The 22,493-nt window shown below is 38.1% G+C and overlaps 1 protein-coding gene across 3 annotated transcripts in view; it reads right to left on the bottom strand.

The window, feature by feature from the left end:
• Positions 1 to 22,493, bottom strand: part of KIAA0825 (KIAA0825 ortholog) — a 375,816-nt gene that overhangs the window by 169,794 nt on the left and 183,529 nt on the right. For all 3 annotated transcript variants that reach the window (XM_045796269.2, XM_045796272.2, XM_045796273.2), the window contains one exon: positions 21,038 to 21,132. In XM_045796269.2, coding sequence (XP_045652225.2) covers positions 21,038 to 21,132 — 95 coding nt within the window. The remainder of the gene's footprint in view (positions 1 to 21,037; positions 21,133 to 22,493) is intronic.

Raw genomic sequence — 22,493 nt, 5'->3', positions numbered from 1 at the left:
TTCACAGAGACAGAAAGCAGAATGGTGGTTGCCAAGGGCTAGGAGCAGAGAGAAATGGGGAGCTATTGTTTAACTGGTAGAGTTTCTGTTCGAGAAAGTGGAAATGGATGGTTCTGGAAATGAATGGTAGTGATGACTGTACAATAGTGTGAATCTACTTAATGCTGCTGAACTGTACATTTAAAAGTGGCTAAAATCATACATTTTATGTGCTATATATTTTACCGCAATTACAAAAAAACACAGACCTGGACCATAGTGTTAGAAGTGAAGACAGTAGTTAATCTTAGGGGGGAAGGGAGAGGACAGTGTTTGTAAGGGAGCATGGGGGGGGGTACTTTGAGGGCGCTGGCCATGTTATATTCCTCGTTGCTTCTCAGTGGTGGTTAAATGAATGTGTGCTTTAGGATAATTTATAGAGCTTCGCATCTAAGTTTTATGTTATTTTCTGTGTGGTATAATTCTACAATAAAATCTTTAAAAGTAACATATATATGACATGCATGTGCACAGAAGACAAGATAGTCACATCATAGGTCATTTCAGCTTGCACTGTGTCAGCAGTCCGAGGTGAAAAGGCTGTGGGCTTTGAAGCTAGCCACCAGCCTCGGACTCAGATTCCAGTTTGCCCATGTATAGACTTTGTAACATTCAGCAAATGTTTACCTTCTTCGAACCTACTTTCATATCTTTATCACTAAGAACCTGACAAGTATCTTATAGAAAGTTTTTTGAGGATTAAAAGTTTATATATAAAAATATACAGCATGTTGCCAGTCAAGGAACAGTGCTTTAAACATATCAGGCTCTGTTTTCTTTCCTTTAGGAGAATTTCTTCACATTTTAAATCTGTTATAATTGGAGTGTCAAGAATACTTTTGTGTAGAAACCAGCTCCAAAGAGTACAGATAAAGTTGAAAACTGCCCCAAATTAAGTTATTGGAGAGAAGTTGTAGTTCACGCTCTCATTTTAATTGATAAAATTAAAAAACAAGTGCACTGGATTTATAACTTTGATGTGAGGGCATAAAGTTATATTTTTAAAAAGCGAACAGACTGTAAAGTCATGAAACAACAATTAGTCAAATATTTTTAAAGAGCTATTTATTAGAATAAAAGAAAAATCTTTTAAGAATTGCTACTACTGAACATTTTTAAAGAATTCTTTTGTATTTAAAAGACAATGGGACAGTCTTTGATTTTTTTTCTGTACCATTTATGGAGGTTTAACTGTATATCATACAGATGCTTCCAGTTTCATCCAAATCTACTGTTAAATTACCCATGTAATTATCCTAGTAGAAATCATTATACTTTTTTATTATTAATTTCATTAACACTTTACTGGTAGGAGTGTGGATGTAGCTTTAAATGCAATTCAGAGTTTTTAGTATGACAAAGGAACACTGCCATATTATTTAAGGGGGGGTGTATCATTATTAAGTTAAAAAAATAACAAAATTATTAGTCACTAACAACGTAGATAAAAAAATAAGCGGTCATGAGGGCTTACTTCAAGACATACTTTCCAATGATCCTAATGACAATATCTTTTTATACGTGTTTCCATTAACATGAAGCTCAGTTATATACTCCATCTATGACGAGACCATGATGTGACAGATCTTCTAGTCTTTGCCAACAAGAGAATAGTTGCTAGAAGTTATGTACTGACATATGAAGAGAGCAAAATGGTGTGTGTGGGGGGAAATTCATGAGGATGTTCAGAACAAATGTTTTGAGGCTAATATGAGCATAGAAAACTGTATGTAAATGGAAATTATAAACCCATATACTAAATATACTATACTTGCCCATCTACCATATAATATTATTTCCTATTTTCCATCACACTCAATTAAATAAGGATTGCAGATGAGATAGAATTTTTAGTACTTCAGTTAATTCTCAGTACATAATTCTCATTCTTTCAGTTCCCTACTTTCTTCTATTGCTATGAATCCTACAACTATTTTCAAATCAAAATAAGTCGTTACTGGGGGCTTCTTCTGTGCAAGTATTTACACCTAGAATGAATCAGCTTGATGTCTCTCTAACCAAGAATTCCCAGAAGAAACTTGGGTGTATACGAATGGTAGAAATATTGAAGTTTGTTCAATTTTATCATGGCAACCATGAAATGGACCACAAAGTAACTTATTAGTTTCTAGTTGTAAAAATCCATCCCTTGTCCCCCTCCCCCCTGCCTAACTCTTTTAAAGTAATTCTTCAATAACAAATTAAAGTTAACATGGAATAGTAATCATAGTATGTTATGGGAATTTATTATATATAATCTACTACTATTTTCGCAGAACTGAGATTGACAAGGAATGCGAATTAGCATATGACTCCCTGAGTATAAATTGTGACTTCTATCTTCTTTTTGACATTCCAGTCTATGTAATATAAATATTCACTTTTTTTTTCCAAGGGACAAAGAAACAATTCAAAGAAGTGAAAAATAACATACTTCATTCAGCTTAGGTTTAATCAGAACTGGCAATGGAGGAGAGCATTTAACTCAGGTAAAGAAATTCATAAGGGATGTTGTAAAAAATCTAGCTATTTTAAAGAACATTTCTGCCTTTTTCAATATTAAAACATTTTTAAAAAGATAAAACAAGGCCATGAAATAATGTTATTAGAACTTCACAACTGAACTGCCTTATAGTGAATGAAAATATGGTTTATAAGTTTTTCGGAACAAGATATGTCTCACACTTTTTTGCACACTCTGCTCCTTCCTACACTAGAGTAAGATATCCAGACTTATTACATAGATGCTTTGGTATATTATCACTGGCCTTTGTATATTTAATGATCACTCAGCTATATTTAAAAGATCAAATGCCACTTCAAGTAACGTTATTGGGGTGTTTTAATTCTACTTTTAACTTAACATTCATTGTATTTGATTTTGCTTATAATGTCCAGAAAATTAGAGTCTGATTATGTTTTTTAGAGGAGAACTCTGATTTATAATGGTATTTACTAGTTTTTACCTGTCATCCCAATAAGAGGAAAGAAAGGTCCAATTCACCTTAGCCTAATGCTTCTCCAGCTGTAATTGTGCAGATGAAGCACTTTAGTATCTTCTGAGAATGCAGATTTTCATTCAGTGGGCCTCGGCGGGACCCAAGTTTCTGTATTTCTAATGCTGCTGTTCATGCGACTAGCTTTGAGGGGCAAGTTTCTAGAGAACCTACTCAAGTGCTAATTGCACCACACTTAACTATTTCCTCTGCTCAATGAACACCAATATACTACGCAGTGCTTGAAAGTTGATGGAGTGAAACCGCAATGAGGAAAAAAAAAATGAATCTTCTGGTGCTATGTATTCCATTTGCACAAAAAAGCAAAAATAGAAGTTACTGAGGAGTTACAAGAATAGATCTATGAACATCAGACTTACTTAAGGCCATTACATATATTTTACTGGAGTTCACTGAAATCCCCCCTCAAAATATAAACTATATATTCATTTGTAAAGTTACTGATTGTCATTTTGTGGCAAAGCTCCTGACAAAACCACACACCAAATTTAAGGTTTGACTTGACTTCTTTTGTGATGTAACAATTTTTAAGAAATAACCTAAAACAAAGTAGAAATTATGATTCCTTGGAAATCAAAAGAAAGAGAAACAAAAAAATTCGAGCTGTTAACCTAGAGAATTTTTTTTAGTTAAAAAAGTACTTTATGTAACTCTTCCATTAAAAAATATCTACAAACATTTGCTTATTAATGACACGTCTAAGTGTCACAGATCAAGCATACACACATGCTTAAAAGTGGATTTTCACTACTGATAAAGCTTTGACACACAAATTCCACTCTCCACCTTTTCATTTACTGTAAGAACAGATTTTTAAAATAAAGGAGAGTTAAGAAGCATTAAGAAAAATAAGAAATAAAGGCACTAACACATATTTTTATGGAAGAAAAGAATGCCAAATCTGATTCTTTTTCAAGAAATTTGAATTTTATGAAATAAAATAAACATTTTATAAAAGGTTTGGAGGAAATTTACCATTTCAAAATCACATCTTTAAGACAAAAGAGTGGGAATTTTGCTCTGTTAAAATGTTTATGGATGGGTCTAGTTTGACAATTCAGCCTGTCTGATGTGACTTTCACAGTCTGTTGGCAGTTTGTAGGCAAGCCATCACACCTGTGACTCTGTGGTTGATTAATGAGTCTTTCAGCTCATTGCTACCATCTGAAGGAGGGCTATGGCCTTTCTGAGCTTCACTGGTTTATTCTCCTTAAACTGCAGTCCTGCTGAGGTATCTTCCATAAGAAAATCACACCTGGTTAAAGCTAATGAAAACCGCAATATGTCATTTTCTAGACAAGTCAAAAAGCATGTAAAACTAGACAAAAGATGTATTCAAGTAACATGAATGTAGTTTTGTCATAACCTGCCACTCCAAAGAGTAACACAAGAAAAGCTGTCCTCAATGACACATTTCAGTGTCAACTTTTAGAGTGATAACTCTGAATTCTCTATGCTGTAAGAGGGCTCTCTACAATGCCAGCTCTTACACTAGGCACAATATATATTTTCATCAGACCTGGGAGGCTTCTAGTTCGTGACCGGACAGCCATTTAACTCTGATTATCGATAAATGGTTAATCTAATTGGGAAACTAGTCTCGTTTGAAGTTCTTCAACTTTGGTTGGTTCACATTAAGTGTGTGTAATAATCTTGCAACTTCTTGAGTGTAAGGCAGCACTGCCATTGCTTTCTCTGCAATCTTGCTTTGAAGACTGAAAAGCCATTTAAAGCTTTTCCCTATCTTAAAACAAAATGTGAACTACAGAAGAAAGGGGGAGGAGAGAAGAAGAATGGTGGAGAGAGAGAGAGAGGGAGAGAATGACAGAACTCGAAGAGCAGATAACCTGAGGTCCACGGCATAAGCAGTCTAGTACAGGGTAAAGTAGTGGGAAATTAAGGGAACATGTAAGATGAGAAATTTTTTCTCTTCAGGGTTTCACATCATAGCTTCATTTTTTCTGAAGCCCTATGAATGTTCCAAACATCAGTAATACTTAAATAAATACTAAAATTCATTTAAAAGCTAAATACCTGCTGTTCTTTATTTTGGATTTTGGACCAGCATTCCCTTCTAGTAACTACATACACAGTATAAAGGTTAGCTCTCTTTAAGTGGCAGATGGAGTCACAGCACTCCCAGTACCACTGATAAATGAGCAGTGAAGGAGCAAAAGTTTGCATTCTAGCAATTACCGTTTTCTGATTCATGGTATTAACTCCTTTTACATCACTGTACACATTATCAGTAAACAGTCCTCTGAACTGGAAGGGCACACTCTCATATTTTCTATTGCTCTCATTCAGATCTCTACCACCATGTGTCCATTCAACTGAAATTGAAACTGATTGAATGAAGAGTGAATACTATTTCTATGCATTTTACCCAAAAGATGAAAAGGAATATTTTCTTTTTATTTTACCAGGGGATAATGTGAGAATAATTCATCATTATTATCACAGTTATTGCTATTTTTCCAATTTCCTATTTGATGCCTGTATTTAGAATTATGGAATGAAAAATATTTAGTACTCTACTAATCTTAATTTCTAACTAATTTTTTTGGGGGGGGAAACTTGATTTTGGCTGGTAAAAATATTGATTCCTTCAACAACTTCATGTCAACAATGACTTTTTAAGCTTTTATAAGTGTTTGATCATTTCAACAAATTTTCAAATAGTTGCATCAATTATTTCAATTATGCTGCAAAGTTATATCACACGAAAAACTTTTTGGAGTAACTGTGCTCCACCCCCCAGAGATTCATATTTAATTGATCAGGTGGAGGCCTGCCATTGTGTTTTGTTTTGTTTTTTAATACTTCCCAAATAATTCTAAAGTATATCCGAGATTAAGTACTACTACTCTATATAATCCTCATGTTTATTTTGTTGACTTCAAAGGATAAAAAAATCTAATTGTACCACAGAAAAGCGATTTCTCAAATTAAGTTGGAAAATGGAATCATCAGTCTTTGGGATTCTTCGACCAACTTTGGTTTATAAGAAAACATGCGGGACCATTAGTCAGAAACCCTGGGCTTGAGTCATTGCTCAGCTCCAAGACTTCAGTAAGTCCCTCAAGACAAATGCATTCTGATCTAGAAAATGAGAAAATTAAGATTTCACCTAGCTTTAAATGGATGTTCTCAAATAATTTCCAAGAGTGCAGAATGCTGTTCTTAAATACTAATCAGAGTACTTATTTGACTATTTGTAATAAAGGTAGGATTCAATTCCAGGTGAGCAAATGTCTGTCACTGAAGCTATCATTCCCCTCTCCTGTCTGTGGCACACATTGCTTCATGATTTACTGCACTAGAGGGAAAAAACAAACAAACAAACAAACAAAAACAACTACTCTCCTGGAGTTTGCACTCATACAACTATTTTCTCTTTGGGAGTTAAGTGCTTATTAGCTCTTTCAAGACTTTAGGACAGGCCACCTGAAAATAAGCCACTTTGTTAACATTGATTGTTTTGAGCGGAAAACACTTGAAAAACAGCAGATGCAGGGAGAGGCTCTCCCTCAACAACCTTTATCTGCCTAAAGACAGGTCCTCCAAAAGAAACTCAGTTGTCATAAATCCCATCCAGGAGAGTTTCATCAACCAGCGAAGATTGATTCTTGTCACAAAAGAGACTAGAAGTTGACACCATCCCCAGACAAACTATGTCACCAACTATCATACCTCCCATCTATTCTTTTAAGGGCCCATCTGTCTTTCCTAAGTGGCCTAAATTTCCCTTTCCTGTTCCCCTATATTAAGATGGTATATAAGGTATCAAATCTCACTATTTTTGAGGTATTCACATTTTTCTCCATAATGCTCCCATGCACATAATATTCAAAATTAATAAATTTGTATACCTTTTCTCCCGTTAACCTGCCTGTTGTCAGTTTATTTCATAGGCCCAACTATCAAACCTAGGCGGTTAGAGGGGAAGGCAGTCTTTCCTCCTCTACAATGTTCTTTTTAAAGAGATGATGTAACAGAGTAGTTCAGCAGGAGACTAAAAATGTCCAGAAAGAATAAAAAATCATTAGCACAGTGCAGAAGCAAGGACACCACGACTCACAGCATATGAATAGGTCCTAATGGCAGGCATAGCTTCGTGGAGGGATGGCCAACTTCTACTCCCCAAATAAAACTTTTTGTCATGAACTAGCTTCTGATGTCAATTCACCTAGAGGGAGAGAATTACTAGATCTGCTTGAAGTTGTATTTTTCCCTGTAAATTAGTAAAATGGAGCTCTGGGTTTTATAAAACTCTCTGTTGAGTTTGGTTGGTGTGAACCAATATTCCTTTATGAAGTGAAATTGTCAGACTTTCAAAGCTAAAGACCAGATCACAGATTAGGGTGGAAATAGCAATAAAATCAAGTCCTGCTAAGAGGTCAGCTGGTCCTCTAGCAGTGAGGCAATGAGAAATCACTTGCAAATGTCACTGAAACAACTCAAATAGTTTTTACATAAGGTATTTTCTTATACAAACTAAGAAAAAGGAAGTTTTAAAAAGAGCCAAAGCCTTCCCATTTTTGAAGGGTTTTCATATTTAAAAATAATAATTAACATAAATGTTGTAATGAGGTAATAAGGGTGGGAGTCAATGCTCTTTGAGGACAGGGCCCCCTCTCAACCAGTGCTAGATGCCATCTCTCATGATAAATCCTGTACCAAAAGACACACTAGTCACACCATCTGCTGCCTCCAGGGAGATAAGTTGCACATTTCAAAGTATGGCAACATTCCACTATAGCATAATGAAGAAAATGAAAAACATATTAGCAAACTGAACACTTTGGGGAAATTTCATTTTCAAATTGTGTGCTGTTTTGCTTTTAAAGAAGTAAAATTATTAAATAAAATGTGTGAGAGGAAGCAAATATTCTCCCTTGTAGCAAAATTACGAATGTTTTTACTTTGTGAAAAATAACATTATTTCTAACGAATGCATTAACATCACACATATCATCCATGTTCGCAGAGTTGTTCTGAACAAACATCTATAGCCGACGTGCACGTACTTGCGCTAAAATCCAACTTCAGTCCTAAAATCTGTTAGATTATTTGCTAAATGAGAAAGACTGAACAATTAATTGGGAAACAATTCCACTTCATTTCTGCTCCAGAAGCCCTTTGGGGTCTAGAAATGCCCCTGAGGCCACCTCAGTCCTGCCAGTTCACAGCAACAAACCTGAGCATGCCAAGTTGGAAGCCTCGCTACCTCTCTTGGGCGTTCCCATCGCTGTCATGCAATTCTACCGTCCACGGAACACCTGAAGCCCTGAAGAACCGCGTGCACCCCCAGGACAGGCTGCAAGTACACTGAGAGATGAAGAGCAAGACAAATCAGGTGCACCTCTCATACCTGACCAAGGCCAGTATCAAACTAGCACAGCTTGTCTGAAGAGCCATCAACCATGTGCCAAGAGTGCCCTCACGAAGGTACGTCCCATCCAAGCCATATAAACAGAAGGCGAATCGAATTTTAGTGACAGACTACAAGGCCATTTGATCTATGAATTCCACAGGCCCTGCAATTGCTTACACATGCCTGAAAACCTTCAGGGTCAGGTGAGGCCAAGGATTCAAAAGAAAGAAACTGCAACTCTTAAATTCTCCAGCGATAAACCAAATTAGGACAGTTGCCCCTTTCTCCCATATCACCCCTCACTCAGTTCAGCATCTGACTTTGTCCTAAGCAGCCTACCATTCATTGCACCTAAATGTTGTGAAACAGAATTGATTTAAAAATGAAAAATGCAGTGAAGAGCCCATTACTCTAGCCAAAGTAACTATCTCTGTTGTGGTGCGTCTACCTCAAACGCTCTCTCTAGACCGCCTCTCGCTTTGGCTACCTGGCTGACTCATGTTCAGCTGTCGACACACAGTTCAAGTAGCACCGTGTCCTGGGTGTATTTCCTGACCGCTCCAGCATTCGGTTACCTCTGCGATCTTCCACTGTACTTCTACGCTAACTTGCACGAACCTCTAGTATAGCTATAGCCGCTGATTTTTTCGTCTGTCTTCTCCACTAGATTCTGAGTTCCTTGACAGCAGGGCCTGTGTCTGGCTCATTTATCTGCTGCGCCTAGAATGTTTGATGGATGGATGGATGAACAAACAGTCACAGATCCATCTATTTACTCAAAGTCTTGCTGGACTGAATAATGGGATGGAAGTATTCTTATAATCAACACAGTGTATTTTGTGGGTTATAGAATACCTTACTTTCATTTGCTGACAAATGTATTCTCTGCATAATGAAGTAACGAGAGTCTGGGTTGTCCTTCATACAAAGTTACCTATTTCCAGGGAGCCCTGATTATCTGTAAGTCCTTTAGAGATGTGATTGTTGAAATGGACAAGTAGATGTTCATCACTGGCTTTGGGATAAATCAGACGCCCAAATGCAGCAAAGACATAATCCTGATGGAGAGAGCCTACTGGGCAAGTGAGACAGGTAAACAGCAAAACCTTCATCAGGTTGCTGACTCCTTTCCAAAGACCGACCAATCCTTTCATCCTAGGACTCTGTAGGTTTTAATTGATTAACTTGTAGTTATCAACTATCTGTCCATAAGGGAATCACCAGCTTCTAGGTAAATCACTAAATCTCATAGATCTCTGTGGCATGGAAAATTTTCATTTTATAGAAAGCTAGAATATTCTATTTTTACCTTTTACTTTTCTAAATCACAACATTCATCCTGATTTTTTTTTCTTTTGAAATTCTATTCAGAAGGATGACTTAATACTCGAAGGATATTTGAAGATTTAAATGAGAATGAGAGGAAAGGACAGATTTGTTATCTCAGGTGGGTGGAATTACAAGGTACATGGTGAGGCAGAGCAAGGGATTAGTGGCTTTTACTTTCCACAATGCCCATATTATTCACTTCTCCTGAGCATATATGTAATTTAAAATAGTTTAATAAAGTTCTTAATAAATGAATTAACAAAGCCTCTTTCTGTTGGTGATCTTTTCCTTACCCCAAAAACGCCTAAAAGCAAATAAAAGTCATTGCAAAACAGTAAACTGAGACTAGGAGCCAAAAAGCAAGACCTGCACAGCCCCATGCTTTGAACACTGAGCCTCACAGTGCAAGTGTCACACGAGAAGAGTCAGAGTGGCCTGCTCTCCCGGTGGTGCCTGTCTATCCAGGGAGACAGAAAACCAAAAAACATTAGAGAACATTTAGGGTAGCACATGCTGGATCCGGATATGTGTAACGGTTGAGAATTTGGAGAATGGGGGCTTTTCGAAATTTCTGACCCTGGAGAGAGGGGCTTTAGGATGGACCTCAGCAGGTGAAAGGCAGACTTGGGGGTAACAGTCAAGGGCAGCACAGGGGACAAATCCAGGAAAAGGTGCAGGCACCAGTGACACAGGTCTCAGGAAGTGCTTGAGTTCCCGAGTCACTCTCCTATTGCAGCTGCGTCGGTCTTCTCATCTGGAGCCTCCAGTCTATCAGTGATCTGGGGTGAACTTCTGTTCTGGTCAGGCAATGAGGAAGGGTCCCTGTCCCTGACAACCAATGTCCAGATCAAGTTTCGTCATGGATGCTGGAGAACTCGACCCTGACCCCATGTCTAGATCCTGATTTCTGAGGAACTCAAAACCCAACCAAGAATCCGCAATGGCTAGCTAAATTGTACTGTGATGATTTGGCATAACACGCTAAGTTATTCAAAACAAAAATTACGTCTTTGCGTTGATGAATGACAAAAAAATAGGCTGGTGAAAATGCAGAACCTGCGATGGTCGATGCAGATGCCCCCTCGCAGTGAGGTGCAAAAGGAGGTGTCTGTTGTGTACACAGAAGGGGAACTAGGAGAAGAGAGCTGAACCAAAGTCGTGGCATTAAATGATAAACCCACTATTTCTGTGTCCTAAAATGATAATGCTATTCTCAGTTGGTTTTGATAATGATGGAAAATGTTAAGGAGAAAAACGCATTTATCCAGCAGAGATCAACGGACTGGAAGTCAAGGCAAGAGTGAGCGGGCGATCAAGCCGTCAGCGGATGGGGTGCTGGATTCGAGAGCGGCCCGCACTCGGGCACAGAAAGTCACGGTGTAAGAAACGGACAGACTAGGGGGCTTTTGCTGCCTAACAAAACAGATGAAGGGAGATGGAAACTTTGCAAAGTCATTCAAGATTTCTAGGCTGATGCTGAAAAAACGTTAGCGAGGAGAAATCACACACCTCTGAAGAGGAGCCAGTTTTCGGATGAAGGTAATTATGACATTAGGCCTTCTAGATGAGGTGAGAGTTATTACATTAAAATATTATTACAGTGAAAATCTAAGTGTATGTGACTTGGAGTCTCATTGAACAATTACAACTGGATCTACAGAGGCCTCTGCGCATAAATTTAGAGACTCACGTTGGTGGGCCTGATGCATTCTGAGAACTTGCCCTTTTCAGCTAACAGAACATTTTTTAAAAATAAAATTTGGATGTTTTCCCTTAGGTATGACTCTAACCCCCCCCCCCACTGTATTATACCTTGCCTTCACAAATTTTTATTATTTGCCCAGGCCTGAAGGCGTCTGATTTTGAGACCTAGGATAATCCCTAAAAGCCACAGAAGAGAAGGAGTTAGCCGCAGAAAAAAAGGCGGAAAGGATAAAGAGTGTGAGAACAGGAGGACCAAGGCCAGGAAGCCTGTAGCAATATCCGAAGAAAGAATAAATCAGAACACCTGTCTCGAGAGGAATGCCAGAAAGGGGTATAGATGTAACTGGGTGTGGGGGCAGAGGGAATAATCACAAACGGGAAAAAGAATCTCAAGAAAATCACAATATTGAAGGGGCCTACTCAATACGAAGAGAAACCAAAGACACACATAAACATGATCTCATTTCAGAATGAAGGGGTGGTGGGAAGGGTGGGGTAGATGAGGACTTAAAAAAAAAAAAAAAAAGCATTGGGGAGACAAAAAGGGGAAAAAGAATCCTTTCGGCATCAAATTTCTCCTAGGCAGCATAAAACACAGGAAGACACAATTTCTTTACAAAGTTGAACATAAATGTTACACAACCCAGCATCCCCTTTTCTAGGTATTATCCAAGTGAAATAAAAACCTATGTTCATGCAAAATCTACACACAAATGGTTACAGAGGCTTAACTCACAATCACCAAATACTGCAAACAACCGAAATGTCCTTTAACAGGTTAATGGATCAACCAACAATAGGACATTCTTACAATGGACTATTATTCTACAGTAAGAACAACAACAACTGGGAGGAATTTCAAATGTATCATGCTGAGTAAAAGAAGCCAGATTGAAAAAGTGACATAGTATATAATTCCATTACTATGACATTCCTGAAAGAAGAAAACCTTAAGGACAGAGTACAGATCAGTGGTGGCCAGGGATTGAGAGCAGGAGAAATTGACTACAAAGGGTCAGCTCAAGGGAATCTTTGAGTGATCTTGATAGTGATGACTGTTAAACAATTTTATGCATGTTTCCACTCAGAAGTGAATTTTATTTTATGTGAAATACACACACACATATATATAACGAATAAATCAATTTAAAAATAGAGGTTATAACATACGACATAAAAGTGACCAATGGAAGAGCCAAAATTAAATTTTGTTAGCAGGGCTTGAAGAGGAGGGGATAGGAGAAGGTAGTATAAATTCTGAAAAATTCTGCATTTTTCATTGCAAGGACTCAGTAATATTAATTTATTTTTTTTAAATTAGTGGTGGAGCATATCCCTTAGATTTGTCAACTGAAAGAAAAACAGAAATGCTTCAAATGGTTACAAGCAAATGGGATTTCTGTGACTGAGGAGCTGGGTGGGGAGCTTTTCTATTTCATATCTTCCTCTATCATTTGAAATAATACATGTGTATGCATTGCTTATAGTTTATTACATAATAAATTTCAAAGTTATATTAATACAAATATTCTGGATGCAAAAAATACCTTGATTTAAATTTTTTTTTCACCAAATCTCCTATTTTTGGGGGGGGGGTCAATTTTAGAGCTGCATCCTCAGGGTATATAAAGATGAGAATTTCATTTAAAATATAAGAAAGCACTGGTATCCTAACTAGTTCCATATACAACAGATCACGAAAGTACTGAAACAATATCATAAATGTTAATATATAAAGTGAACATTAGTTGTTCAGACTTGTTATATTTCATTATAATTAGTAAACATTTAAATTTCTTTCATAATTATGTCTTAATGAAAATATTTTCAAAGATATAATTTCCTCTCTTTATGTTGATATAGCAACATAAACAGAAATATCCTATGGTGACAAATAAGCCTAAAAAGTAGTCAATGTTATTTTCATCTTCAGCCAGAATGAATCAATGGGTCTATGACAGCTACTCCTGGCTGAACCTATGCTAAGACTTTTTGTAGAAAAACATCACAGAGGCTTTGGGGTCTGAACAGAATTTGACAGGGGAAAGACTTAAAGAATAGTCATTGAAAAAAGAATGTACTCCATACAAGAAAGTTTTTAATAGCTTCTGATATATATTGTAAGAACTCCAAAGTGCCACTATGTGAATGCATAATTAGGTAGGCGAAAATTCACTACAAAGTGAATTTTGGTTCAACTTGACAAGTGAAAAATTCTCCCATGGCTGCTTTTGAGAAAATTATTATACCTTCCTTTCATCAAAATGTTGCCAATTCTGCGTTTCTGTCAATAGCATTTAACCTATTTATTTAGGTAGTCTATTTTCTACTTCACTAAAGTAATGGAGACCTTTATTTAAATCACATTCCTATTAACTTACACAACACATACACATATAACCTCTCACATACCAGAGAACCACTGTTTGCAGCCCCACTATTATAACCATGGAGAAAGGCGCCATCCACATCTCCTACTACAGCTGGCACAGGGACAAATGTCCCTAAACTGTCATTCCCCTGCATCTACCATGTGCTCAGGTCATTCTTCTCCCAAGCAGACTTTTGCCAGTGTCTGAGAACAACAGAGGTACTAGGGCCAGCCCATTCTTGCAGCACATGAGACTCTTCTAGTATGTGACCTTATCTCATGGAGTGCTCATTGGCCTTGTCAAAACCTTCTTAGAACTACCCTGCCACCCACGACTCTTTCTACCCAACCCTCCTTCCCCCTCTCCTTTCACAGCTATCAGATCAGCAACTTGGTCCGAAGGCTCACTTGCCTACACCTCCACCCTCTACTTTATCCTTCATGTGCAGCTCTCCCAAAAAACTTCCTGCACCTCCAATCCTATCTGGTATCTGCCTGGAGGATTAAGAGAACACATCGTACTTGACTTTTATGCAAATTAGGAATAGTAAATGAGCCCCCAAGCTTCCTTAGGAATGTCTTTTATATTTGTGATGTATAAGGTTTTTCTCAGCCTCCAGCCACAGTCTCCAACCTGGCCTTCCCTCTTTGTGACTACCCGGTCTCTCTACCTCAGAGAGAAGTGGTCAGGAACGGGCCGTGAAGCAGATCGAGCACCGTCACTTAGCGTTCTGTGCCCATGTGCCTGAGTGTCCTTATTGGGAAAACTAGGGCAACAGGGTACCTCATTTATAAGGTTATTTAAAGGATCTAGAATTAAATATGTGTATGCAATTCACTTCTATTATGCCAGCCAGGTGGCAAGTGCTCTCCGTGTTTGTTCTCTTCATTATCATCATAGTTTTACACTGAATGTACAGCTCATTAACAAAATTGACCAAAGGTTCAAATTTCCAGTTGAAAGATGAAGATCTAACGTAGGGCATGGGAATTCTAGTCGCTGAGAGAGTAGATCTTAAATGCTCCTCCCACAAAAAGGCTATGGCTACGATGTGCTGTGATGGAGGTGTTAGCACTATGGTGGATCATTTTTACACTACATAAGTGTATCAAATCAACACACTGCACAACTTAAACTTACACAATGTTATGTGTCAAGCGTTCTCTCAATGAAACTGGAGAAAAAAAAAAAATCTTGACCAGGAATATGGTGGAGTAGCTAACGCACCAGATACAGGGTCAGAAGACTTCATTTTAAGCTCCAGATGCCACGTACTATCTCTAACCTTGGGAATGTCATTTAATGTTTTGCAACCTCACTGGTACCTGTCTCTTACTACCGAGTTCCTGGGAGGATCCGAGAAGACGGTCCGTGGGAAAGTACTTTATGCACCAAAAAGGACAACATATAGAAGTCCCCAAGTAGAAACTCATACACAGGTACTGGATCGTTCCGTTCTCTTACCGAAGTCGGAACTCCCGGAAATCCTGAGGATCGCAGTGTTAAATTTTTATGTCCTGAACGCACTTCGGACATGCTGCTTTGGCAGTTAAGGTTGAGAGGGAAGCCTGCTCTTGTTCGACAACACACTGAAGATGGGGAGAGAGTCACCGAGCCTCGGAGGCCTTGCCTTCTGGGGGAGGTGGGAAGAAAAGGGATTTTTAAGGAGCCGGAGCATGACAAATACCCAGATTTGGATGCTGCGGCATATGTAATATATGTAACGGCTCAGAGGTGTGTATTTCTAAAATCAGCTTCCCTTTTTTCCTAAACCCACCTCTCCATAAGCAGGCAGCCCGCTGCTGCATCGGGAATTTACTGCTGTGAGCAACCATAAACCTCGTGCTAATGGCAGCGCTGCCCGAGGACGGACGTGGCCGAGGGCGGCGCGTGCAGTGAGAGGCCGCAGACCATATTTTCCACTCTCTGCACACCACAGGGCACACACATTATCATCTGATACAGCGTAAAGGTCCTTTAATAAGTATTATTATTAAAAGCAAACAATCAACTCCACAAATCAACAGCTCTTTTCAAACATGGTTTCTAATCTCTGTTTCCTCTCAGATGTATGGTTATTGTCTACCTGGAAAGGCCCCAAAGTGAGAGCCAGAAATCTGCCACCACCACCCCTTCTGCTGTTCCTGCCATCGTATTTAATTGTGTTTGCTCAACTCGAAGCCAAACTCATATGCAGTATATTTAGATGGTTAAAATAGCATAGCATTCCTCTGTATTCACAGATTATTTTCAACACCACAATTCTTGGGAATTAGTCTGGAATAAATAAGGTAAAGCAACATAAATTTGTTCCGGTGACAAAGAAAACAATATCAAAATGGCAATCTGGAGATTCGCCACGAATGAAGGAATATACAGTGTCCCTTCTGGTGAACTCTCCTGCAAATGCAATCACCGTCTCATTCGCTAGTCTGGATTTATTTTAAAGTGAGTGAGAAAGCAAGCAAGAAACTAATAGTAAGAAACTGATTCAAAAGATCAATGTACAATCACTGTACTTACTCTTACACAGCATTAAAGGTAAAGGCGTAGAACTGATATATATGTTGATTTTCTGAACCTCGAAGGAGCCTTTTTTCCCCACAATGGCAAACTTTCTAAATTGAAAAACATCTATCATTAATATATATTCAGGATCGCTCTCTGAGGTCTCAGCTACATTTTTTTCCAAATGCCTCGAAAATCCCAAATTTACAAAGGCTTGGTTAGATACTTTTGTCAGCTAACTCTACCTTAAGTTTCTCAACTTGTATTTTTAGCATCATTTAATGAATACAAACCCTATCACCCAAATGTCAAAAGATTTCTGAATCATGAAGAACAGACTTTGTTGCTAAACAGGTTATGACTTGAACTGCATCAATTAATTAAAAATAAAGACCAGTGTTCCATGCTTTTAATCCGAGCCAAACTGCAAATGATAATAAAAACAGGAATTTTAAACATACAGAGTTTAACTAGGTTTTCGTTTAAATTTAGAAAATGAAGAGAATGAACATTCGCATAATTTTCTTGCTTGAGATTTTCCACAGTATACTTTTCCTATCTACATGACTATTGATCCAGCTTCACATTTAGGGAATGCCAACTCCTCTGTCAGGGGCTGACTTTTTCCTGTATACTCTTATTCCTCATTTGTCTGTTAATTAATTCAACAAATACTACTCAAAACCTATTGTGCATCCAGTGGCTGTTCTAGGTACTGAAGACACGGTTTGAGTAAGACAGGTAAAGTACTATTCTCATGGAGTATATACTCTACCCTGGGAGGGATTAGGATTAGGAGACAACAACCAAACAGATCTCAGATGGTAATAACTCAATTAAGAAAAAACAGTAGAGGAGAATGCTAGGGTGACCTGGAGGGTAAATTTAGATGGGGGATTAGGGAAGGCTTCTCTGAGGAGGTAACATGTACTCTAGATGGACAAGATGGCAGCACCCATGTGAAGAGCAGAGGGAACTGCAAGTACAAAGACCCTAAAATGAAAAAGAGCTCGGAGAATCCAAACAACAGGAAGACGACAATGAACTCAGGACACCATGGATTGGAAAGAGGTGTTTGGAGAGGAGACATGACCGTGAGCAGAGGGCACATCCCTGCCAACTACTCAGGTCGTCACTTTAAGGTGTGTCCTGGGGGCACCTGGGTGGCACAGCCAGTTAAACATCAGATTCTTGGTTTCAGCTCAGGTGGAGAGCTCAGGGTTGTAGAATCCAGCCCTGCAATGGGCTCCATGCTTGGCATGGAGTCCTCTTGGTATTCTCTCTCCCTCTCTCTCTCTGCCCCTCTCACTCGTGCTCTCATGCCTGCTTTCTCACTCTCTCTCAAATAAATCCAAAAAAAAAAAAAAAAAAAGATTTGTTCTGCCTTTGGAGTCAGCACAGAACCAGCCTATAGAACAAAGAGCAGTATTATCTCAGATATAGATACTGTTGGTACCACCACATGTCTCCTTTGTCATGAGTCTGCACTCTCCCTCACACGGTCATCTCTTGAGTATCTCCCGAGTGGCTCACATGACTATTAGATGCCCCCCCCCCCCTTCCTGCCCATTTTCTCACCGTTTGTCTTCCAGAGTCATGTGTCTGCTGCCTGGTCTCTGACCTGACTCTTGCTCTGAGGCTCACTGTTGGTTTAAGCCTAGAGGCTGCCTAAACTCAGCGTCTGTAACATCAGGTATAATCTGACTGCTCCACCTACCACCTCTAGCTCTCTTACAATCCTTAATGACCTTTTTGTCTCCTTACTGGAGCAGACAAGGACACCACAGCTATGTGCTATGGGCATACTTTTTAAGTTATGTGTTATATTTTCAACTTTCAAAAACACTGCCATATCCTTTAACATTCTTGATTATGTCAACAGTCTCCATAAAGTAGATACATAATTATCATTACTTCATCTTAAGATTTTATTTGAGAGAGAGAGAGAGAGAGAGAAAGCTCGAGCAGGGAAGGGGGGAGGGAGTGGCAGGCAGAGGGAGAAGCAGATCCCCCACTGAGCAAGGAGCCCCATAAGGAGTTCAATCCCAAGACCCTGGGATCATGACCCGAGCTGAAGGCAGACGCCCAACCAACTGAGCCACCCAGGCATCCTAAGTTCATTTTAAAGATGAAGAAATCCAAACTCAAATAGTTTGGGTAACTTTCCTAAGGTAAGCATACAATAGGGACTGAGAACTCAGGAACCCTGCTTTCCCATCTCCATCCTGTTCTGGGGGTGAGAGAGGTCTGGCTCACTTTAGGCTTGGGGTCTTTAGAGAGTTAAGTCCACAGATGGTCTGCTCATGATATGAAATTTGAAGACAGGCACAAAAGCATTTAGAAGGTGAATAGAAAGGATTCCCTTCTCCTCAACTTTTTTCATATATATGTATTTGAGTTCAGTATTGTCTGTAACATTATGTCCTCAGACAACACCTGCAGCCCCATATATATGCTTGACCACAGTGCAGGGATAGATTAGTATAAACATACTGCCAATTAAAGAAAGAAAAAGAACAAATTTGTCGGGTTTGAGAAAAAGAACTGAGCATATTCAGCTAAACTGCTCTAGGTTTTCTTCTTTGGCTCTGCCCACCTGCCGAAATCACAACAGTACATAAGAAATATCACTTTGTGGATGTAGTTTAACATCCATAACTCTCATTCTAAAGCTCAATGTTTTGTGGTCTCACTGTCAAATGTATATTTTTAAATAGCCATGCTGTCAAAACCTCGGCGCACTACTTAAGAAAAAAAAAAAAAAAAACAACATTTTCAAGTTCAAACAAAAAAAGTCTCTTAGAAAAAAAATAACAGAAATGCTTTCCTTACCTGTTCAATTAATCAAGTCACATAAATTACATTCTTAAAATAAATGGGAAAGTACTAAAAAATAATTAAAACTCATCCTTCTAAGGTAGGTCAATTCTGTTCCTTGCAGCCTGTAGTATATAGTGGTTTGGAGTAGAATGCTTTTCATACCGTTCTTTAAAGTTCCAGGGTTCTTATTAAGGTGATAGTCTAGCTGTTTCTATTAAATATTCATGACCCTTTTCCAAGAGAACCGTTTTGAACTGTTACTTCTGGCTGAATTTGGGGGAGTTCATTTCTCCCACTCACTCTTGCACGTGCTCTCTCAAGGAAAGAGAATTCGATAGGTATTGTCCTAACTGAAGTATATCTAACGTTTTCACACAAAAATAACATTTAACAATTTTGTTAAAAACACAAATTCACCTCGAAGTGAATATTATACATAGCAAATGCAGAAAGGTTTGAAGGATGTGTTGCCCCCAGAGTACCCCTTTAGTGGCTTAGAAGCAGCAATGCACAGCTGAAAAAACTTAGTAAAATAGAGTACAGTTAATCGGCATCAACTCAAAATTTTACAAATAGCAGGAAAAAACTGATTCATCACTTCTACTTTGTTTCCAGATAGACATGAAACATTGTGTAAACATCATGTAACCACAGATTCAACAGAAGACCTGGTCTCTCCTCCACCACCACCCACCTCCCATCTCCCAGGCAACTTTGAGAGAGGATAGGAGCAGCTCTGGGGGACTTGTGGACCCTTCTCAACTACTGCCTGCCAGGTGGTAAGCTTGCTGGGAGAAGGCCACCGCTGATGGGAAAGCTACATTGTTCAGCTTTGTCCACGAGGAGTAGGAGAGCTTCATTCAGGGGTGAGATATTAGGAATACCACTGTGACCACACATTTCAACTACAGGCTTTACTGACAATAAAGCTGTTTTTAAACCTCCATTTGGGAAATTACGGGAAATACTGGATATCTCCCCCTCTTGATATTTTCTCATATGCACCCAGATTGGTCAAGGATGATGTGATAATTCTATTATGTCACAGTCATTGCTGTCTTTCGGGAAAAGATGGTATTTAATATTTGTATCGAAAAGGTATGGAAATACATTCCACATCATAAAGATTATATAGAAAATAATTCTCATACTGAACTATAAGCAAACAAATGATACCTGAATTAAAAACTTGCATACAAACTTATCTTCGATGAAAATGTCATACTAGATAGAGAAATCCAATTTTTAAAGATTACACCTTATGGTTTCCAGTCAAGACTTTAAAGTTTTTTAAAAATCCATGTTAATTGATCCAAAATATAAAGGAAATATTTATACTTTTGTGCAAAATAAATTACATGTGTAGGTTCCCAGCCTAAAATCACATCACCATTTTCTTAGATTGTCCGAGGCTGCATACGTGTGTAAAATAAGACGTAACTGAAGCTATAGCAACAAAGTGACAGAACAACTGGCTTCAAAGCAAAAATTCAATGATGACAGTTTTACTTATATGTTTCCCTGATTAGGCTGGTTGATTTGGCTTGGCATTTTATAGACATTCATTAAATTATTACAAACACATGCAAAGTATTATAATGACATTCAAGCTGATAACTTTTGGTGTGTACAATGCAAAACTATTACACACAAAGTCAAACATATTTAAAATTCAGACTAAACCCAACTAATTTCATCTCAGAAAAAAAATTGTTACCGCCTTTTGTAAATAACTATGGAAAAAGAGCATTTAGAAAGTATACTTGGCATATTTCATATATGTCTCTCTCTATATCTAATATGTAAAGGATATATATATATTCCTACCCTTTTCCCCCCAACCAAATCCCCCAAATCACAAGTCTCATTACCTGTTTTTCAGCAGTACACTGAAGGTCATCTTATCCAGTCCCAGATAATTTGGCAGCAAGTTTGACCAATTCCAGTCCCATTTTGTGATGGCTGACTGTTGATAAATGAGAACACGCTATTGTTAGTTATTAATCAGAGTTAATATGATCAGTAAATTAAAGCTCCAGCTGTGATAGACTAACTAAGAAGGAGGGGGGTCCAGAACAAGGACTTAGACAGATAACATCAATCATGTCCACAGAAGAAGGTTTTATTCCAATAAGACAGCAATTAATTTATAAATCCATTTGGGGATGTAGTCATTATTTATAAAAATATAAATCAATTTCTTGAGTCGTTATTCTTCCCAAGTGCTAATGGCATTTGCCCAACAAGTCTCCCTGAGAGGGTGACTCTTTGAAAAGAAAAGTGAAATAACTGGCAACTTTTTCATCTATCAATTGAGAGTTTTTATTTTTTAGCACCCAGAAATTTGACAAAAAACAAAACAAAACAAAAAAAACCCAAAAACAAAACAAAAAAAACACCAGACTTAGAAGGGCTATGACTCAAATTACAAGACACAGCTTAATTAGACTGTGAAAATAATGCTATTTTTGGTTAAGAAATGGTTTAAAGGGAAAATCAGAACAACCTGAAAATGTAAACAACATTCTTTTTTCTCATTTAATAGGTAATTTCACAAGAGTAAGGAGAAAAATTGTTCTGAAAGATAATCTCATAATTCAGAATGGAATAAAACATGCCATTTATTTAAACGAAATGAGAATAATTTAACAGCTACAATGATTATTTATGGTTTGGAGCAGTCTAACGTACAACATAGAAAAACAGCCAATACACTCAAACTTACACAATATATCTGGTTTTCAAGTATTATAGATGCTCGCATTCCTTGAAACTAAACAGTTTTGATACTAAGAGTCCAGGCCAATGTTTAAAATCCTCTAAGAACTATGCCCTGTCACCTGCTGATTAATGGAGCAGCACAATCCTGTCATAGAGCAGGAGAATTCTGCCCCAGGTTGTCAGCATTTGAAGGTCTTATTCTACTACGGTATTGATGAATGCAGACTAGGGTTGTAACAGGCATGGCAAAAATATTATCTGCATCCTGAATTAGGCCATTGTTTTAATTCTTATTTTCCTCAGAGCTCTAGGTCAAGCAATCCTTCTCTGCTACCCAGTTAGTTCAAAGAGTCTGTCAGGAGCCTTTTCCCTTTTTTATTCACCAAAAGAATAAACAAAGCAAAAGCAACTTTAGATTTCAAATAGTTTGGCTTAAATAGGACCTTTTTAATGTAACAACTGAAGCAGGGAGCTTAAACAATGGCATCATCTGACATTAAAAACGTGTAGCATTTATTACATTCCCTTTATTCCAAATATCCAGACTTTAAGACCATTTGCGAATTCATTTGAAATGCAGGGATATGTTTAGGGTTATAAAAAGGG

Source organism: Ursus americanus, chromosome 5 (assembly GCF_024610735.1).
Source record: "Ursus americanus isolate L20-20 chromosome 5, mUrsAme1.1.p, whole genome shotgun sequence".
In the NCBI taxonomy this organism is placed as follows: Eukaryota; Metazoa; Chordata; class Mammalia; order Carnivora; family Ursidae; genus Ursus; species Ursus americanus.
This window is presented reverse-complemented; position numbering and strand designations above follow the sequence as displayed.